Consider the following 20,452-nt stretch of genomic DNA (forward strand, 5'->3'; position numbering starts at 1 on the left):
CACCACAAGACAAGGGACATATAAATCGGAGATCGAGTTTAAGTTTACTTTATAACAACACGAGCTTTTAATACATTGAACCATAAAACAACCAGTTGGTTTGCAGGAGAAAAAGGACAACCACAAAACATTGCATGGAGTCCACAGGACATCATTCCACAGATTTGGAGAACAAAGGAGTGGGCGACTGGCTTACAGTGTAGCAAAGGGGGGAAGATTAATGAGCAATTCTCCCAAAATCCCCCCAACACTTCCTTCCCGTATATTGGGTTGACATTATTTCAGCTTGTGCGACTTTTCAACCAATGTGTTATTTATTTATCTGCTCGGAAACCATTTTCCATTAACTGTATAAACATTGCAGTATTTTGCTGTCGAGTATGAATAACAATTAACTTTTGGGCAGTCATTGTGTTTAATTTGAAAAAAAAATATAGCATGTCTGCCAGAAAATTAACCTTATGGGTGCTATTATGCTATATAATTAACACGAAAGGGATATCTTGCTGTATAATTAACCATAGATGGGTGTTTTCACGTTAGGGAGACATTACACTCTGTAATGACCCTTAGGGTGTTATTATTCGCTATAATTAGCCTTTGGGTGGTATATTCTGCTCTCTTAGGGTGGTAACCTTTAGGCAAGTAGTATAGGCCTTGTGATAACCAGTTATCCCCAAAGTACATGCTGCTATTTCCACCACTCACAGGTACAAGGCAGAAGCACACTGTGGAATATTCACAACACATAACCCAGGTGATTTACATCTACCTGCACCCACCATGGATGGACGTATAGGACCACTCCAGGTAAGTGCATGAGAGTTGTTTGTTGAAACGGATAGTGAGTGCAACACAGTGGTGTGTTTGGGAACATGAATCCCGTTCAGCACCTTCTCAATACCACACGCTCGAGCACCACAGTTCTCTGCACGCTGTCCCTGTGGGTGGCCATTTGCTGTGGACTCGTTTGTGAGTGGAGAGTCGAGGTCTCCATGCATGGTATGGCAGCACCTGGAGATGTCCTCGTGGCTGCCTTTTTCCCCATTCATGACCATATTCATTACACGCGTCATTCCTTGAGAGAGCCGCCGGGGTTCCACAAATGCATCGAGTAAGGTCTGCTCAAGGTCTTCCTTTTACACTATGTAATTCTCGCTATGTACTATATCGACTGTATATATGTATATGTATATGTATATATATATATATATATATATATATATATATATATATATATATATATATATATATATATATTTTACATATAGTAAACAAACGCATGTTATTTTTGCATATTTTCTGAAGTGCTTCTTACACACTACTTTTTTGAAAATATTCCTGCTCTACACTGATTGGCATACTCATATATTGTTGTAAAGTTTTGTTTGCTTTGAACTTATGTTGTACAATTGGATTTTTGTAGCACTTGATGCATTCCAATTTATTGTAACACATTGGCTTTATATATTGTTCATCTATTAAGGTAAAGGCTGACTCCTAACATCCTGCTTTGAGGAAGCAGCAATAATATATATATATATATATATATATATATATATATATATATATATATATATATATATATATATATATACATACATACATACAAAGGGGGGGGGGGAAACGTTAAAAAGAAAAATTCAAAAACAAAGATGGATGAAATTTCAAAAAAACAACCAAACAAGGGAGGAATAACACCACAATATGATGCCACAATCCTCTTATGGTTTAGCATCACCATATCTTTTGACGTTGTTCTATCACAATCCCACAACAAAAGTAAAATGTCAAAAGATATCATGATGCTACAGCAGAAGAGGGTTGTGGTGTCGTATTGTGGCATCGTAATGTGGTGTCAATCTTCATTGTTGTTGTTGTTGTTCTTCTTCATAATCAATCACAATCCCAAAACAAAAGTAAAATGTGAAAATATGTCATGCTGGTAATCCAGAAGAGGATTGTAGTGTCGTATTGTGGCCTCATAATGTGGTGTCATCCCAACCTTGTTTGGTTGTTTTTTATAGAATCTCATTCCTCTATGTTTTTCCTTTTTTTTTTTTTTTTTTTCTTCTGCAATTTTTTAAAGTAATAAAATGCTTAATGTGGTACATATTTTTTTATTTTGGTATGGATGAAATCAATCTATGTTATTAAACTTGGCTTATGGTACATTCTACCTCCTCCCCCCCCCCAATCCTGGCTTTTAGTTCAGTCCATTATGTGGATTACCACTATCGATGTGGTTATCATTTTCAAAAATAATAAAATGCTTAATGTTTTATGTATTTTTTTTTATGAATTAAATCCATCTATGTTATAAAATTGTTTTAATACTTGTTTCCGTTGATTTGGGTGATGGGTTGGATATGGATCACTTTTGAAATGGTTCTGTCCATTGCCCATTTCCCCCTCTCCCACAATCCTTGCCTGATTTGGTTGAGTCCACATTTATGTTTGATTTATTTTCCTGATCCATCCATCCATTGGGACCAGACTCTGTGCAGATTGTTGGTGCTGCCTAAGCAGTCTCCTTGGCTATTGGGCACAATCCTGGACAGGTTGCCACTCCAACACAGGATACCAGCAAACTGGCATTCATTTTCCGACCTCAGAAGGATGACAGGCAGAGTCAACCCCACCTGGTATTAATTCAACAGCCGAGTGGGATTTGAACTCAGGATCCTCAGATCCCAAGCCCACCACCCAAACTATGAAGCCAACAACAGGCATAATTTCCTAATAAAACGATTAATGTTTCAGATAATTTTTAATTTTTTTTTGTGTACACTCGTACAGAGACAAAGTCACTTCCTCACGTTGGAATCACCATCATGGCTTCAGCAGTTTTCGAAGTATCAGGGACTTCATCAGGCTTCATCACATTGTGCCTGATGAAGCCGGCTGCAAAGCCGGCCGCAAGACCAGTGAAATGTTGCCTGAGACCGGGTCTGCTCTGCTCTCGCTCTTTTGCTCAAATTAGCTGAGTCGATCTAGTTTTTTTTACTTTTGGTTGGAAGCACCTTCTTCTTTAAAAATGTGTAATCCCAACCACCCCGATCGTATGCAATATATATATATATATATATATATATATATATATATATATATATATATATATATATATATATATATATATACATACTAGTGAAAAGCCCATATGAATTGACGGGTTGGAATTATTTTATTTGAAATATTCAGAGGCTGGAAGCTATGATGTTTTGCAGCAAGAAGTGTTATTTTAAAACACAACACGTACAAATGTGACCCTATTTTCTTTATCTTCTGGGATGTTTATTGACTGTACAGCCTCGTGAGCGTGCCAAAGTCTGAAGCCTCGGCCTAGCGTCAGGTGTGCAATTATATCTTCTTAATTTATTCAATATCCTGAGGATGTAAATGAACACACGTTTTACTCTGCATGCATTGGACATCATGTGCGGTGAATTTCACCTCCCTGTGCCTTGTATTTATTGTTATTTTGCAGCGCTTTTGTACACCGCCCTTGACGCCCGGTTGCAAGTCACCATTTACAATTCCAATGGAAGAGACTTAATTACTCTTTAATGGAAAATGTTTTTCGAGTTTTTTGTTTTTTTCTAATCCTGAAAAATAGACCAGTGAACAGTTATGCTAAAACATTGACCTTTGAAACCCTTTTTAAATCGTCCTTATGAAGAGGGACAGACAAAAACACAAATACACACTATGTTTTATTTAAGTAGAAACATTTTTTAATATATATATATATATATATATATATATGTATTAAATATATATATATATATATATATATATATATATATATATATATATATATATATATATATATACATATACACATATATATATATATATATGTATATATTAAAATTTATATATATATATATATATATATGTATATATTAAAATTTATATATATATATATATATGTATATATATATATATATATGTGTATATATATATATATATATATATATATATATATATATATATATATATATATATATATATATATATATATATATATATATATATATATATATATAGTTTAAGTAACACATGCAACAGCAACAAGAAAATAATATACAGAGTCCTGCATGGTAACTATGATAACACAAACAAACAAACATTATAACATCATGCAAACACCTGGTTTAGACATACACACCTTGCTAAACAAAGGTGGCTGCATGATTAAGGTTTTTGCCAAGAGTTTGTTTTCACACACAGCAAAGGCTCACCAATGGGGACGACTTGTGAGAAATCCTGCACGACATCATCACACTTACATCCAAAGATTGCATCACACGCACTTGCTCATCGTTTTTTCAATAGCGGAGGATGTGTTAGTAGGCCAAGGAAAAACAATCTCGAAAGGCTAATGCTCATGACTGCACCAAGCTCAAAGGTTTTATTTTTTTTTTCTTTCATGGTGGACCTTAAGTGGCTGGAATAGCCAAGAGGTATGTGCACTTGCCTTTGAGCTGTCTAGCCTGGGTTGGAATTTCGACCCGGCTATAAACTGTCACCCTGGTGTCTCGCAGGCAGAGTGAGGCATCAATTTGTTCCTTAAAAGTTTATTTGAATCCAGTGACAACACTAGTTAGCAGTCCATAGGAGTGACATTTTGCCAGAAGGCCCACTGTCATCACGGATCGTTGGAGGACGTTATGAGGATGAGACGTTGGAGGCCCCTGAACAATTTCCAAATACCTGCCCTGATCTGACTGCTGGGCCGGCAATGGCGAACCACTCAGCAAAACCGATGCCAAGATATATAGTACATTGATGTTGATGATGATGAGACCTTGAAGAGTGCAAAACTCCTTGAACTCTGTAAACTTGTTCTGGTTGGTTTCGTTTATTCGCCTGCAGCCTGTGGCTGCTTGGCTGCATCATTTTCCAAGGGCTGTGCCGTCGCCCCTCGCACATTGAGCGCTCCACCCAGGTCGTTGACTTTGGCTCGACACTATGATGAGAGTTAGCCAGATTCGGACCGATGACATTAGCTACCTGGATGACCTCCAGCTCAGTTGTCCAAAACCGAAAAATTGTGCAACTTCTGGACCAAACTTTTGTTTTTTTCCAGGTAGATATTTCACAAGTCAAGTTTTATCAAAAAAAAAGACACAGAAAGTTGTCGGCACTGTATATTATTGAAAAATTAATTATTTGAGCCTCACACCACACCACACTCCACCCTCCCCCATCTTCTACTGCTCTTTACGACAAATCTTTCTATTTTCACTTCCCTCCATAATTATTCTTCCCTTCGATTCCTCAATTCCAGTCTATATTTTAACCCTCTTCCAGGATATGTTTAGTTGATGGTCTCATTCTGTCTAACATGACATCAGGGGCTGGTCTTCACTGCCATGCTGCTACTTGTGTTGCATGGAATGTTAATTCACCACTGAGCATTTCATTAAGTGTATCAATGTTATCTGCTGTGTAATGCACAAATGTATTTAGCACAAGGTTCGGTGGAATCACAGAACCAGTGTTGAGGTTTCAGCCACCATTTTGTTTTTCTGTTTTGAAGGTCAAGGACGAAAAATAGAGCTTGGTATCCTCGTTTTGGGGGATTCAGCACCTCAAAATGATGTTAGAAAAGTACATTACCCATTTCCACTCAAAATACCCCTTCAAATATCTTTTTTTGGAAATCTCAGGATGCAACAGAACAAAAGGAGCAGTAAAAAGGGGGCAGGGAGGAGGGGCAGCAACAGCAGGGTTGAAGGATAAAATAGAGGGAGACTTTGACAAATAAGGGAAATGGGGAGTAAAGAGGGTAGAGGGGGGGGGGTGCATGGGGTGGGCCAAATAGATACAGAAACAAACTCTTAGGAAGGAAAAATTGGAAATCTGGAAGGAGTTGTGCTTGGGAGTGGGGGGTGGGGAGGAGTGTGGGGATCAACTGCACAGAAAGAGATCCTGGTTTTGGATGGAGGATGATCTGAGATGGTGGTGAACAGCTGCCTTGAAGACCTATTGGAAGAATGAGATTGAAGAGTGAGGAAGTCGGTTTTACAGTTGGGGGGGGTGGAATGAATGAGTGGAGGTGAGCAGTGATTCTGGATTTTGGTAGTTTTACCAGAAGGGAGTTGCTGGCAGACCTTCAGCGTCCTGCGGCAATATGGGGGGGGGGGACATATTGCAGACAGAGCATTGGGGGCGAGGCCGGAGAGGATATGGTAGAAGACAGACCACCGATCTGCATGCGGTGAGAGAGTGAGCGACCCAAAGACTCAGCATCATTACAGGACATTCCAATGATCTTGAAGGCTATGGTTTCCATGGCATCAAGTTGAATAAGGTGTGAGGCCGGGCAGCTAGCTCAGAGGGGAGAGCAGTACTCTATCAAGGTGTGTATGAAGGCCTTGTCGGTGGATAGTTCGGGTGTGCCAAGGAAGGACTTTGTACGATGTATTGAAAACACAAGATATATCTAGAGAGATGGCCCTGATATCATGTCTGACATTAAGGGTCTCTATCCATTGTTAGGTGAGTAGAAGCAGCTTGTCCAAGGTGGAGTGACCTGGCATGATTTCAAATTGGTAATCTGACGCGAGGCCATTGGATAATAGGATGGATTTCACATCAACTGTGATGATGCATTCCATTACCTTGCTGATGATTGGAAGTAAGCTAATAGGTCTGTAGTGAAGAGGATCTGTTTTTGCACCTCTTTTATGCAACGCAGTGATATTGGCTGATTTCCAAGCAGAAGGAAGATGACCTGGAGCAAATGCTTGGAGAGAGGATGTGCAAGAGCAGCAGAGCAGGTTTTCAGGACACATGAGCTGATACCATCTGATCCAGTTGCAGAAACAGTCAAGGGATGCCTTCGCAGATGCAAAAAACACATGGTCTAGGAGCAGTTGGATATGACTGGGTTGGGTGCGTAAAGAGAACAACAGGTTGGCGACACAAGATTTGGAAGTCAACACAGAATTGAGGCATTCGGCCTTCTCACAAGCAGTCACTTTTGGTACCATTTGAAGAGATGGAAGGGATGGTAAGGTAGCACACACCAGAGACAGACGTATCAAGGCACCGCCAGGTTTTAGTGGAGAGAGAGACAAGTTTGAAAGTTCATTATTGAGGTTGTACAGGTGATGTTTTCTGGCTGTCCTGAAGGTGGGACTCACACTTGTCATGGGCTTTGTGGAATGATCTGAGATTGTCTTCAGTCGGGTTTGCTTTCCAGGAAGAGAAGGTAAGTTGTTTCAGAGCAACTTCCTCACCACAGGATTGAGAGTACCGTGGGTGGGAAGAAGGGTAGGATAACTGAAGATGAGATGGGATGGATCTGTGCATAAGAGAGAGCAGGTTTCTGTGGAAGAATTCCCAGGCTGAGTTAATGTCAAGGGTCGTCAATTGAGGAGATCAGTCCTGAAGTGAGATTGCTACTTGCAGTCCCAGGCAATCTACTTGAGTAAACCGCCATAATTGCCGGCACTGACGAAGTTCTCTGAAAATACCAAAAGAGATGTTGACTCCCACAAGCATTTGACCAGATGAACCAATTGGACCCTCTGCCCTTCCCGTGCTCTGTCACCCCCAGGTGCTCTATGGCTTTCCATGTTTTGTCACCCCTCTGCAGGATGGATGCAGTCGAGCTGCCAGTAACCCCCTTCTGGTGAAAGTCCCAAAATCCAGAATCAATGCTCACCCCCACTCATTTGTTCCTCTTTTTATCCTGCTTGGGGAACAAACTCGCTCAGTCCCTTCAAGCTCACGCTTCCCTCCAAGGCTTCAATATAGCTATTCACCACCATCTCAGATGATCCTTAACCCATACCTAAGATCTCTTCAACCCTCATTAACTATCCCCAAGCTCACTTCTCTTCAAGCTTCCAAGTTATCCCTCACCCTGCTCTTCGTTGTTAATTTTTTTTCGTTCAATTCCTGCTTATTTCCCAGTTTTCCTTTCAATTTCTGTGCTCAGTTTTGGCCTGTATCCAGCTTGTTCACACATGGTCATGGTGTCCTTCTTCCCTTTCCATTGCTGTCATCATTCTTCCCCGTGTCCTACAGGTATCCCTCTATTTTTCCCCTCGACCTGTTTTGTCATTTATTTTTTGGTCTTTCAGTATTCTGGGCCCTGTTCTTTTCTTGTTTACATCAATTATCTCTCTGACTCTCTGGAAAATCCTCTTTACCTCTTTATTGATGACTCCACCCTCTGCCGTACCATCTGTCATCCCTCAGACTGGCAAGCAGCAGCCTCTTCACTCTCTGTAGATCTGGATAAAATCACAAGCTGGTCCAACACGTGGAACATGTCTCTCAATCCTGACAAATCTCACACACTCACCATGTCTCTCCGAAAGGACCGTCTGGAACCCCCCCTCCCCCCATCTACTTTCTCAACAATCTTCTTGAAGAAGTCCTTTCATTCAAGCTTCTGGGTTTCACTATCTGCTATGATCTTTCCTGGGAAAGCCACATTTCAAGCCGGCCTCCAAAGCCAGTTGTCAACTGGGCATCCTCCGTCGTATAAATCCTTAATTGGCACACCTGAGCTCCTGATCACTTACAAAACTTTCGTCTGCAGCCTGATGGAGTACTGCTCCCCCCTCTGGGCTGATGTTCCCGCCTCACACCTTTTTTCGGCTTCACGCTGTGGAAACCAAGACATTTAGGATCATTGGTACCTCCCATGATGAGGCTGAGTCTTTGGGCCTCTCACTCTCTCACCGAAGGCAGGTAGGTGGTCTTTCTGTCTTCTACCGTCTCCTCTCCGGCCTCACCCCCCTACTCTGTGTGCAATATGTCCCTCCCATATTTCTGCAGGGCGCTCAAGGTCCACCAGCAATCCCCTTTTGATAAAACTACGAAAATCAAGTATCGCTGCTCACCTTCACTCTTTTCATTCCTCTTTTATCCTGATTTTGGAACAAACTCCCACACTCTGTTCAATCCCACTCTTCCTTCCACGTCTTAAAAACAGGATAAAACACGTCCACGTTCACTACCATTTCTTATCTTACCCATCCAAAACCACAATCTTTTCTACCCCTGTTCATCCACCCCAAACCCAAACTTTCCTTGATGAAAGTCCCTGTAATATCCATCTTGTTGACCTTGTATACCCTGCCCCATCCCTCTCCCTTCCACAGATCTCCTCATGTTTCTGTTCCCCACTGTGTTTTCCTTCCCTATCCCACCCCTCTTGTCCTGCTCTCCATGTTGTACGTTCTGTGTGTTAGCTCTCATGCAAGCCTCAATATTGCATTCACCCCCCCCCCACCTCAACCTCTTTCCACTGTTTTATCTGTACTGTTATGTCCTGGTATGGATAGGGTTCTGTTATTTCTGTTCTCCAGCTCTTCCACGAGTCTTGACTCAAAATACAAAAACGTATGTGATACAGCCCACTTCATCTCTGAAACGTCCCCCCATTCTCCCAACCCCCTCTTCCCCCTCCTCCGAACTGCTGCACCCTGCACGTATTACAAAGACTTGATCCAATCAAACACATACAATACAACTGGGTGGAGTGCATACCTCTGCCAGGCTGAACACTTTACGTTTTGTATCCTATTGATAGGTCGGATCTGGATCCAGACCTGAACCAAAATCGAATTGGCTGGTTCTTGTCATCTAATCAACTCATCCACCTTGTTTTGTCCGAATCCGTCTTCAACTTTTTGAGATATCACACGACATATCGTTTTTGTTCCCATCTCTCAATGCTGAATATAATCACTGAACTTATAATAAAAAAAATTCTCGAATTCGGATTCGGATATTCACCAAAATGGAATCATTTCTTCCATGTCAAACACCCAACCTCTCCACCAAATTTCGTCCAAATCCATACTTAACTTTTTGAGATATCCTGTTCAAATACAAATAAACAAACAAACAAACAGAGAGACGGACAAACAGACAGGGGTGAAAACATAACCTCTACCCACCTTCAGTGGCAGAGGTAACAAGCCAAAAAAACATTTTTTTTAAATGAAAAAAAAACATCGGGATGGAATCCCCAAAAACTACCAAACAAGGTAGGAAGGAATGACAAGGTAGGAATGACATCACAATACAACAACACAATCCTTGTCCTGATTGCCATCGCAACATATTGTTGTCATCATAAAGGTGGAAATCGTAACAATTTTATGAAGATATCTCTGTCGGAGGTAGTTGTGAATTTGTAGTGTGGGATGGTGGAATTAGTCCGTAGGCCCACGCAGCAGGATATGGAGTTTTGCAATTGCTTATGTGTGTGTGTATCTGTCTGTCTGTCCAGGCCACAACTTTTTACCATTTGAGCTTTCATCATTACATTTTCAAGAAACCTTTATTAGAAGAATATGTAGAAAATAATTTAAAATTTGATAAAAATATGAAAGGGCAAAGTCGTAGTAACTATAAATAGCCCTTATTATCCCCACCATAAGGTGTCAGGCACGAGAAGCCTCGGTTTTTAAGAATTGCATCCATGTTTCATATTTATTTACCACTAGCAACTACAACTCGTTGCTTCGCTGATGGGGCCAATAAGAGGGCGGGGGAGAGAGAGAGAGAGAGAGAGAGAGAGAGAGAGAGAGAGAGAGAGAGAGAGAGAGAGAGAGAGAGAGAGAGAGAGAGAGAGAGAGAGAGAGATTGCGAGAGAGAGATTGCGAGAGAGAGATTGCGAGAGAGAGATTGCGAGAGAGAGATTGCGAGAGAGAGATTGCGAGAGAGAGATTGCGAGAGAGAGATTGCGAGAGAGAGAGAGAGAGAGAGAGAGAGAGAGAGAGAGAGAGAGAGAGAGAGAGAGAGAGAGAGAGAGAGAGAGAGAGAGAGAGAGATTGCGAGAGAGAGAGAGAGAGAGACTGCGAGAGAGAGAGAGAGAGAGAGAGAGAGAGAGAGAGAGAGATTGCGAGAGAGAGAGAGAGAGAGATTGCGAGAGAGAGAGAGAGAGAGAGATTGCGAGAGAGAGAGAGAGAGAGAGAGATTGCGAGAGAGAGATTGCGAGAGAGAGATTGCGAGAGAGAGAGAGAGATTGCGAGAGAGAGAGGGAGATTGCGAGAGAGAGAGAGAGAGATTGCGAGATTGCGAGAGAGAGAGAGAGAGAGAGAGAGAGAGATTATGAGCGAGAGAGAGAGAGAGAGAGAGAGAGAGAGAGAGAGAGAGAGAGAGAGAGAGAGAGAGAGAGAGAGAGAGAGAGAGAGAGAGAGAGAGAGAGAGAGAGAGAGAGAGAGAGAGAGAGAGAGAGAGAGAGAGAGAGAGAGAGAGAGAGAGAGAGAGAGAGAGAGAGAGAGATTGCGAGAGAGAGAGAGAGAGAGAGAGAGAGAGAGAGAGAGAGAGAGAGAGAGAGAGAGAGAGAGAGAGAGAGAGAGAGAGAGAGAGAGAGAGAGAGAGAGAGAGAGAGAGAGAGAGAGAGAGAGAGAGAGAGAGAGAGAGAGAGAGAGAGAGATTGCGAGAGAGAGAGAGAGAGAGAGAGAGAGAGAGAGAGAGAGAGAGAGAGAGAGAGAGAGAGAGAGAGAGAGAGAGAGAGAGAGAGAGAGAGAGAGAGAGAGAGAGAGAGAGAGAGAGAGAGAGAGAGAGAGAGAGAGAGAGAGAGAGAGAGAGAGAGAGAGAGAGAGAGAGAGAGAGAGAGAGAGAGACAGAGACAGACAGGTGGATGGAGAGAGGGGGAGAAGGGGGAGGGGAGTGCAAGAAAGGAGGGGAGGTGGGGAGAGTGACACCTCACCAAACACATCTATACACTGCAGGAGGGAGAGAGGGAAGGAAGGGTACGAGGAGGGGTGGGAGAGTGAGAGAGAGACACACACACACACACACACACACACACACACACACACACACACACACACACACACACACACACACACACACACACACACTGACAGAGGTGGGGCAGGGGAGTGCTGCATTTTATGAGGGGGGAGCGAGGAGGGGACAGAGAGAGCGAGAGCGAGAGCGAGAGAGATAGAGATAGAGATAGAGATAGAGATAGAGATAGAGATAGAGATAGAGATAGAGATAGAGAGAGATGTGGGGTAGAGGAAAAAAAAAGACAGGTGTCGTTAGCAAAGAGAATGATGTGACACTTAATGACTGAACACACACACAAAAAAAATGTGTCAGAACAGCTGTACACACGTCACAACAAAGTTTGTAAAGTTCACCGCAGGCACATCTGCAAAAACTTTGATATTCCAATTCCAGAAAATTTGTGGGAAAATGAATCAAAAGCAATCACTGAAAACACAGAAGTACCGCTCACGTACGACCTTATGATCCCATGGGACATGACCATCGAAAACAAAGCATTGCGACCAGATATCATACTGTCGTGTTCAGGCCGATTAGTTAATATCCCACTCCTGACCCAAATGTCACCTTCGGATAGGTTAACACAGACCTGGACGGATAATCGAATGGTTTTACTTGGAGACAAACAGCCAAGATCTTGGAGATCATGGCGCGCACGGGATGGAGGGCGGTGGAGCACGTACCAGACGGAAGCACACAGGTTTATCCTTGAACCCACAAAGAACAAACAAACACAGTGAATTCAACAAATGATGATTTGATAAAAATAATTCAATGATTCATAATGAAAATAACTCAACAAGTGATAATGAAAATAAATCAAAGCATGAGTTAATGCAACGTGAGGTAAACTAAAACCTCACTTGAGACGTCTCCACTCAGTCACAAATACAGACAAGGGAACAGATAAAATAAAAGAAAATCCTCCCTTTGTTCCGGCACTTAGCTGTGTGTCCAGAGATGACCTTTTAGGAGCCTGGTGATCCTCGAAACCGCCTAGCCACTGCGCTGGAAAATGCACCCAAAATGGCACCAAGTCGCTCTCTGCGGTCACGTACATGAGGTAATTTGCGCAGATGGTCTCCAACGCCAGGGCCCACAAACCGCCGTACCGTTTCTTCTCATGATCATGGCTGCCGCCACCACTCCTCTCTCAACACCAGGTCCGCTCACAGCAAAGCACGCTGCCATTCTCATTGAACATACAACAGGACGATTGCTGAGGCTCCGAGATAAGGCCAAGAGACACGCACTTGTTCTCCTTCTTTTCTACTCAGAAACATACAAACTTCACGACCCATCCATACAGTCAATGGCTAGCGTCTTGCTCCAGCACGCGAGCAAATTCACAAAACACGACAACGAGAATTGGACAACTTTCCTGTCGTGTCGAGGAGAGCAAAAACGAGACCCTCTGTTTCAACTGCATTCTTCGCCCCATCTCTATCCCTTTTTTGATCATCCTCCCACTGACGTCATACCGACCAATCATAAGCCTCGGGAGCATGGCCTGCTAGTATAAACCCAGGAAGGTGGAGTTTTTGTCTGCTCGGAAACGTTTGGCTCTGTTGTTGTTGTTGTTGTTGTTAAAAATGTGGTTCCTTTGTTGTCGGCTTTGTAAATGCAAAATTGTAGGAAAAGGTCGGGGGGGGGGGGACAATCACATACTGGGAGAAACTAGCCTTAAGCCCAACCTCATTAACACAGCACCATCCCCCATGTGGTGATATGTAACAATCTTTAGCTCACAGTTTTCCAAACTTAATTTACATCGATATGTCTCCTACCCGTCCACGGACCATGCTTCACAATACAATCCTATCTTTACTATGAAAGTCTTCCATCTACCCCCACAAACATAACAATACTTAGGTACAAAAAAAGAGAATAAGGAATTGCTAATTGAGGTGTTAATACCAGTGATTATGGACGAAACGATGCAGACATCAAGAAAATGATGAAACACCAAGACCTCAAGAATGAAGTGAAAAGATCCTGGAAGCTGAAGAATGCCAAAGTTGTACCAGTGATAAATTGGAGCTATGGGATTGATGCCGAAGAACCTCACAGCGATATAAACCAGAGTTGGTGTCAAAGCCACCCAATGCTTGCCTGTTTATACATTTATCGTTTTTAAGACGAGTGTAATAATTAATATTTTTTATAATTCTCCAACAATTTTTTTTTGGGGGGGGGTTGGAAATCACTTAAAACATGTAAAAATGCAAAAAAAATTTTTTTTCTCTAACAATTTTTTTTTGGGGGGGGGGACCAAGTCCAAAATCTAATGGCATGATCCTTGGACCATACGTAACCACTCCACCAAGTTTCGTCGAAATCCTAATCACTTAAAACATGTAGAAATGCAAAAAAAAAAAATAATAAAAAAAAAAAACAAATCGAAATTTTGTTGAAAAAAAAGTTGCAAAATATTTTTTTTCTCTAACAATTTTTTTGGGGGGGGTTGGAAATCACTTAAAACATGTAGAAATGCAAAAAAAAAATTTCTCTAACAATTTTTTTTTTTGGGGGGGGGGGGGTTGGAAATCACTTAAAACATGTAGAAATGCAAAAAAATGAAATCGAAATTGTCGAAAAAAAAAGTTGCAAAATTTTTTTTTTCTCTAACAATTCTTTTTTTTGGGGGGGGGGGTTGGAAATCACTTAAAACATGTAGGAATGCAAAAAAATAAAAATTCTCTAACAATTTATTTTTTGGGGCGGGGGACCAAGTGCAAAATCTAATGGCATGATCCTTGGTCCATACCTAACCCCCCCCCACCAAGTTTCGTCGAAATCCGTCGAGGAGTTTTTCCATAATACAAAAAAATTTAACATTTTCACGCTCATGCTGACGCTCATGCCGGGGGGGTATCGCTATAGCTCTCTGTTCTTCGAACAGGCGAGCTAAAAACCATCTCTGTGAATATTACTACAAACAAACTACAGTACAATTGGAAGCTGTCCGGGGTTCAGTGATGATCCTGAAGAGAGCCCTCAGCACAAAACTTTGAGAACAGAAAACTTCACAGCTTGGTCCATGAATCGTGACCCCCTTACCGAAATGAAGGTGGATACTTTGAGCCCACCTTGGAGGACTCCATTCCACATTCTGAAACCCCATATGTCCACACACACACACACACACACACACACACACACACACACACACACACACACACACACACACACACACACACACACACACACACACACACACACACACACACACACACACACACACACACACACACCTGTGACAAGTGCTGTTGTGGTAATATATTTTATATACATACACACACGTGCAAATGTACACACACATAAAGTACATCAAAACGACAAACACAAAGTTTAACCTTTAATCAGAGTTCTTTGAAATAGGAATTCAAGTGGGAAATTCACAAAATTTAATTCAAAAATATATCAAGACACAGAACACAAAATGTCAATCGATGCTTTATGCCTTCACAGCTAGATCATGGCAACACACGTGGTCAGATGGATCTTATCGTTTTTACATATGTATCGATGTCTAAGTGAGGGGTGGATTATATTGAAAGGAGATCACACAAAAAAGGTAAAACAAAACGATGTCCTGTAAAAATAAAATACACATTTTCAGCAGATGAGACACCTCCCAAGGCACCAACCGCATGGCCCAACCAACACCAACACATGGCATGGTCCAACACAGCTGGAAACGTACTTCTGTCTAATCGATGTTCTATTGAGAGCACAGACGCTTTTACCTAAACAAACAACCAAGCAGCTGGGAGAGTGCTTGCTAAGTGGCTTAAGCACTCAAGCAAGCACTCCAATGAAACGGTTCATAAGACATGGCTCGCTTGGCATGCGACTAGCTCTCACCAAACCGTCATATTAAACATACACCTCCTGGAGACGCCCAAAATGTCAAATATGTCCAAATTGGACAAATGAACACTTCTAGGAGTCGCAACTTTTTGTAAGTTCAATTCTGGAGCTTAAATTTTGCAATGCTGCTTAGTTTAAGAGATTCTCACGGTGATCGCATGTGCAGAAATGAAATAAAGCAACGAACGCTGACGTCTCCGGGCGTTTATAAGCATTGTAATGTACCCAGCGATTTGTAGCTATGACGAACAGGCATTCGATAATATGAGTGAGGAAAGTGAAAAAAAACTTTATCATAAAGAAATCGTTGCAGCCTGTTCCAAGTCAAGGCGAGGTTGAGCAGGCCAAAAAACATGGGGGCTTCAATCCCCAGCGAGGTTACCTAGGATACACCTTACGACTCCATAGAGAGCGGTGACCGTGGATGTGCCTGATGAAGGATATAATTAAATAAGTCCGTTAATTATCTTCAAAATGGGTGTTTCAAGTAACCCAAACACCCAATTTTCAGTCATGCACTTCCTTGGAGTTTTCTTAATATGCATGCAAAGTTTCAGACTGCTCGGTTTTATGGTTGTGGAGTTGTGGAGGACACACACACGCGCACGCATGCACACTCGCACATTTATGAGTATAGATTGAGCTTCTGTGTGTCTGCCCAGGCCATAACGTTTTTACAAATTGAGCTCTTGTAATCAAATCTTCAACAAACATTTATTATGAGAACATGGAAAACACAAATGAATAAAATGTGCCATTTTTTTTTTAAACTGGTGTTTTCGTCAAGTTTCGTTTGAGTGCAAAGTGGACATGGATGTGTTTTGCATTTTGTGACGCTTTGTAGTTGTGTATTTTATTTGTTGTGGGATTGAGATGGGAAAAACATCAAAATATGTCGTGATTGCAATCCTCGCATGAGTTGGATTGTCCTGCTGTGTTGTGTTGTCATTTCTACCTTGTCGTTCCTTCCTACCTTGTCTGGTTGGGTTTTTTGAGGATTCCATACCGACATGTTTTTTCCTTTTTAAAAAAAAACATGTTTTTCTGACTTGTTTAACTATTTTTCCAGATTTGGATGCCAATGATGTCAGGATCCAGTAAATTATTTTGAGGGGTCTTCACATGGGGAACACCCTGACACCCACCCCCTCAACAATATGTCTCATACAAATCCGTTCCATAGTTCCCTTAATGTCCCGTCCAATATTTCCATCCCTTCTGTCTTCACTCAAACACTCTGCTACCCTGTTGCCCTTCACTTTTGGAGTCATCTATTTATTTTGTATGCCAACATGGCGGAATTTACCTTTACCCTTTCTCCTTTCTCTGCTCATTCACTTCTATTCCATCCCCATACCCCTATATCCTCCCAATCTTCCTTCCCTTCTCTCCCAAACTCCAATTACCTCCGTTCTTTCTGGCCATCATACTTTCTCTTCTTTTCCTCAATTTTTATTTCCTCAATTTACTACCCACCAACATGTGTACACAATAAAGAGGTACCTCCATTCCTATCTGTTGTATCGCTTACTTTTTTTTTGTATACCTTGTCGAGGCTCATGTGAGAGTTAACACACAACGCACAGCAGGGGGGGGGGCATGAGACAAGAGGAGTGGGAGTGAGAAGGACAAAAGAGTGGGGAACAGAGACATTAGGAGATCTGTGGAAGGAAGAAGGATGGGGCGGGGAACATGGGGAATACAAGATGGACATTACAGGGACTTTCAGGAAGGAAAGCAGGGAATTTGAATGAGGTGGGTTAGGGGTGGATTAACGGGGGTAGAAAAGATCGAGGATTTTGATGGAGGATGATAAGAGGTGGTGGTGAACAGCTGTTTGGATGTCCTGTAGGGAATGATGGGATTGAACAGAGTGCGGGAGTTTATTCCAAAGGCAGGGAAAAAGAAGAATGAAAGAGTGAAGGTGAGCAATGATTCGTGATTTTGGTAGTTTTACCATAAGGGGGTTGTTGGCGGACCTTGAGCACCCTGTGGAAATATGTTCGGGACAAATCACAGACAGAGCAGGGGGGGGGCGAGACCGGAGAGGAGATGGTAGAAGACAGAAAGGCCACCAACCTGCCTACGGTGAGAGAGTGAGAGGCCCAAAGACTCAGCCTCATCGCGGGAGATACAAATGATCCTAAAAGCCTTGGTTTCCACAGTAGGAGGCCAAGAAAGGTGAGAGGCTGGAGCACCAGCCCAGAGGGGAAAGCAGTACTCCATCAGGCTGCAGATGAAAGATTTTTCCATGGTCAGGAGCTCAGGTGTGGCAAGGAAGGACTACGCATGACGGAGGATTCCCAGTCGGCAACTGACTTTTGGAGGCCAGGTGGGAAATGTGGTTTTCCCAGGAAAGATCATGGCAGATAGTGAGACCCAACAGCTGCAATGAAAGGGCTTCTTCCGAGGATTGTTGAAAAGTATATGCGGGGGGGGGGCTCCAAATGGCCCTTTCAGAGAGACATCGTGAGAGTGTGAGATTTGTCAGGATTGAAAGACATGTTCCACGTTTTGGCCCAGTTTGTGATTTTACCAAGATCTGCAGTGAGCGAAGAAGCTGCTGCATGCCGGTCTGAGGGATGACAGATGGTACGGCAGAGGGTGGAGTCATCAGCAAAGAGATAAAGAGGATTTTCCAGAGAGTCGGAGAGATCATTGATGAAAACCAGAAAAAGAACAGGGCCCAAAATGCTGCCTTGAGGAACTCCAGCCTGGACAGGAAGAGGGGATGAAAGAACTCCATTTAGGGCCACACGTTGACTGCAACAGTAGAGTAAGTCTGCGAGCCATGAATGGAGATGGCCTTAGATACCATAGGAAGAGAGTTTGGTGAGCAGGGCAGGGTGCCAGACCATATCAAAAGCACACGATATGTCTCCGGATATGACTGATTTCATGTCGGCATTGAGTACCTCCATCCATTGTTGGGAGAGCAGAAGCAGCATCTCCAGGACAGAGTGACTTGGTCTGAAACCAAATTGATGATCAGAAATCAAGCCATTGGAAAAGAGGAATGATTTAATGTCTGAAGCGATGATGGATTCCAGAACCTTGCTGATGATTCGGAGGGAGTCTGTAGTTGCAGGGATCTGTTTTTGCACCTTTTTATGCAGGAGCGGTAATGTTTGCTGATTTACAAGCAGATCACAGATGAACTTGAGCAAATGAGAGGGTGAGTAGAACAGAGAGAGGGTTAGCAAGAGCAGCAGAGCACGTTTTTAGGACACGTGGGCTGGTGCCATCTGGACCGGTTGCAAAATCTGAGTCGAGGTTTGACAGCAAGCTCTCCACTTTGTTAGATGAAAAGGATACAGAGTCCAGGGACAGTTGGGTACGACTGGGTAAGGTGGGTACAGAAAGCAATGGGTTTCGGACACAATATTTCGATGCAAACACCGAGTTTAGGCATTCAGCCTTTTCACGTGCGGTATCAGCAGTGCGGCCATTTGAGGTAAGGGAGGGGATGGAGGGGAAACATACACCAGAAACATATTTGATTGGACGCTACCAGGATTTGGAGGAGGGATAGAGGTTTGAGAGTTCAGACTTGAGCTTAGAAAGATGTTGTTTTCTGGCGCTCCTGTGGGTAGATACACACTTGTTCCAAGCTTTGTGGAAGGAACTGAAATTACCCTCAGTTGGGTTTGTTTTCCTTGAAGCAAAGGAAAGTTCTTTCATGACAACTGCCTCACCACAAGCTTCTGTCAATCATGGGCGGAAGGGGAGGACAACTGAAGACGAGAGGGGATAAATCTGTGAATATCCAGCTCTCCCTGGAGTCCCTAAATACATAGGATGAGGAACAACTTGCAATTGGAAGCCATTTTGTTTCCATCGATCATGGGGCACCAGACCTGTTCCCATTGTGTGTGATGCATAATGTGTACGTTTTCTTATAAAGTGTCTTTCTCTGTACCCAAAAGGAAGATTATATGACTTAATTATTTATTTCGTTTTTCCAATTTATTATTTATTTCGTTCTTCCAATCCTGTTCTTCCAACAGGATTGAATTAACCTCAAAATATATTGCAGAAACCGCAGCAAAATCAAGTGCAATGCATATGTAAAGGTTCGTACTGGTGAGGGTCTAATTTGAAGTGTTGAGGCAGTGAGTATATGAAACACAAGTAGTGACAGAATGGAGAAATTTGAAAGAAGTGGCAGAAGGAAAGTGAAAGACAGAAATGGAGACACACCGTCCACACCAGATGCACACACCAGCGAGAGAGTAGAGAATAAAAAAGAACAATTGTGAATGAAAAAAAAGAGAAAAATCTTGAGAAGATTGATTATTGTGTTCTCTGCCAAAAGACAGGTGGGGCTACTTGGCAAGGGTGATACTGGGTAGTTTGTCATTGCCTTCTCAGCAGTTAGTCAGGGCAGGAATTTGTAATTTGGCCAGGATGCTGGAGATATCTCATGTACTCTTGCCGAAGGACACCATGAGGTCTTTAACATCCAGTAACTAATCCTAGCAGATGGGGCACCAGGCTTAACGTCCATCCGAGGGACAGCATAAACATTGTTGAATCATCCTACCTGCGAAACACCAGAATGACAACTTGTAGCTGGATCAGGAATCAAACTCAGCCGAAACAGCTAAGAGACGACTGTGTGTACCTCCAGGCCGTCCTGCCTCCCTGTGAACCCTTGAGAAGTTATGGATTGGAAAAGTTTTTCTTCACAATTGAATGAAACAGGGAGGAAGATATTTAGAAAGAACAAAGAAGGAATAAAAGAGAGCTGCATTTAAATGGAGCTCTGTTCTGTCCTTGCATGTGGCAGCATGGCTGTCAC

The 20,452-nt window shown here is 42.5% G+C and overlaps 1 protein-coding gene across 1 annotated transcript in view; it reads left to right on the top strand.

The window, feature by feature from the left end:
* The first annotated feature begins 875 nt into the window (after positions 1 to 875).
* The window catches only part of LOC147034425 (extracellular calcium-sensing receptor-like), a 34,301-nt gene continuing 14,724 nt past the window's right edge, over positions 876 to 20,452 (top strand). The window contains exons 1-2 of the mRNA XM_085852125.1: positions 876 to 1,114; positions 2,800 to 2,949. Of these exons, the coding sequence (XP_085708251.1) occupies positions 876 to 1,114; positions 2,800 to 2,949 (389 nt within the window). The remainder of the gene's footprint in view (positions 1,115 to 2,799; positions 2,950 to 20,452) is intronic.

This window comes from Eptatretus burgeri, chromosome 1 (genome assembly GCF_056783735.1).
Source record: "Eptatretus burgeri isolate ZD-2024b chromosome 1, Ebu_testis_v1, whole genome shotgun sequence".
Lineage (NCBI taxonomy): Eukaryota > Metazoa > Chordata > Myxini > Myxiniformes > Myxinidae > Eptatretus > Eptatretus burgeri.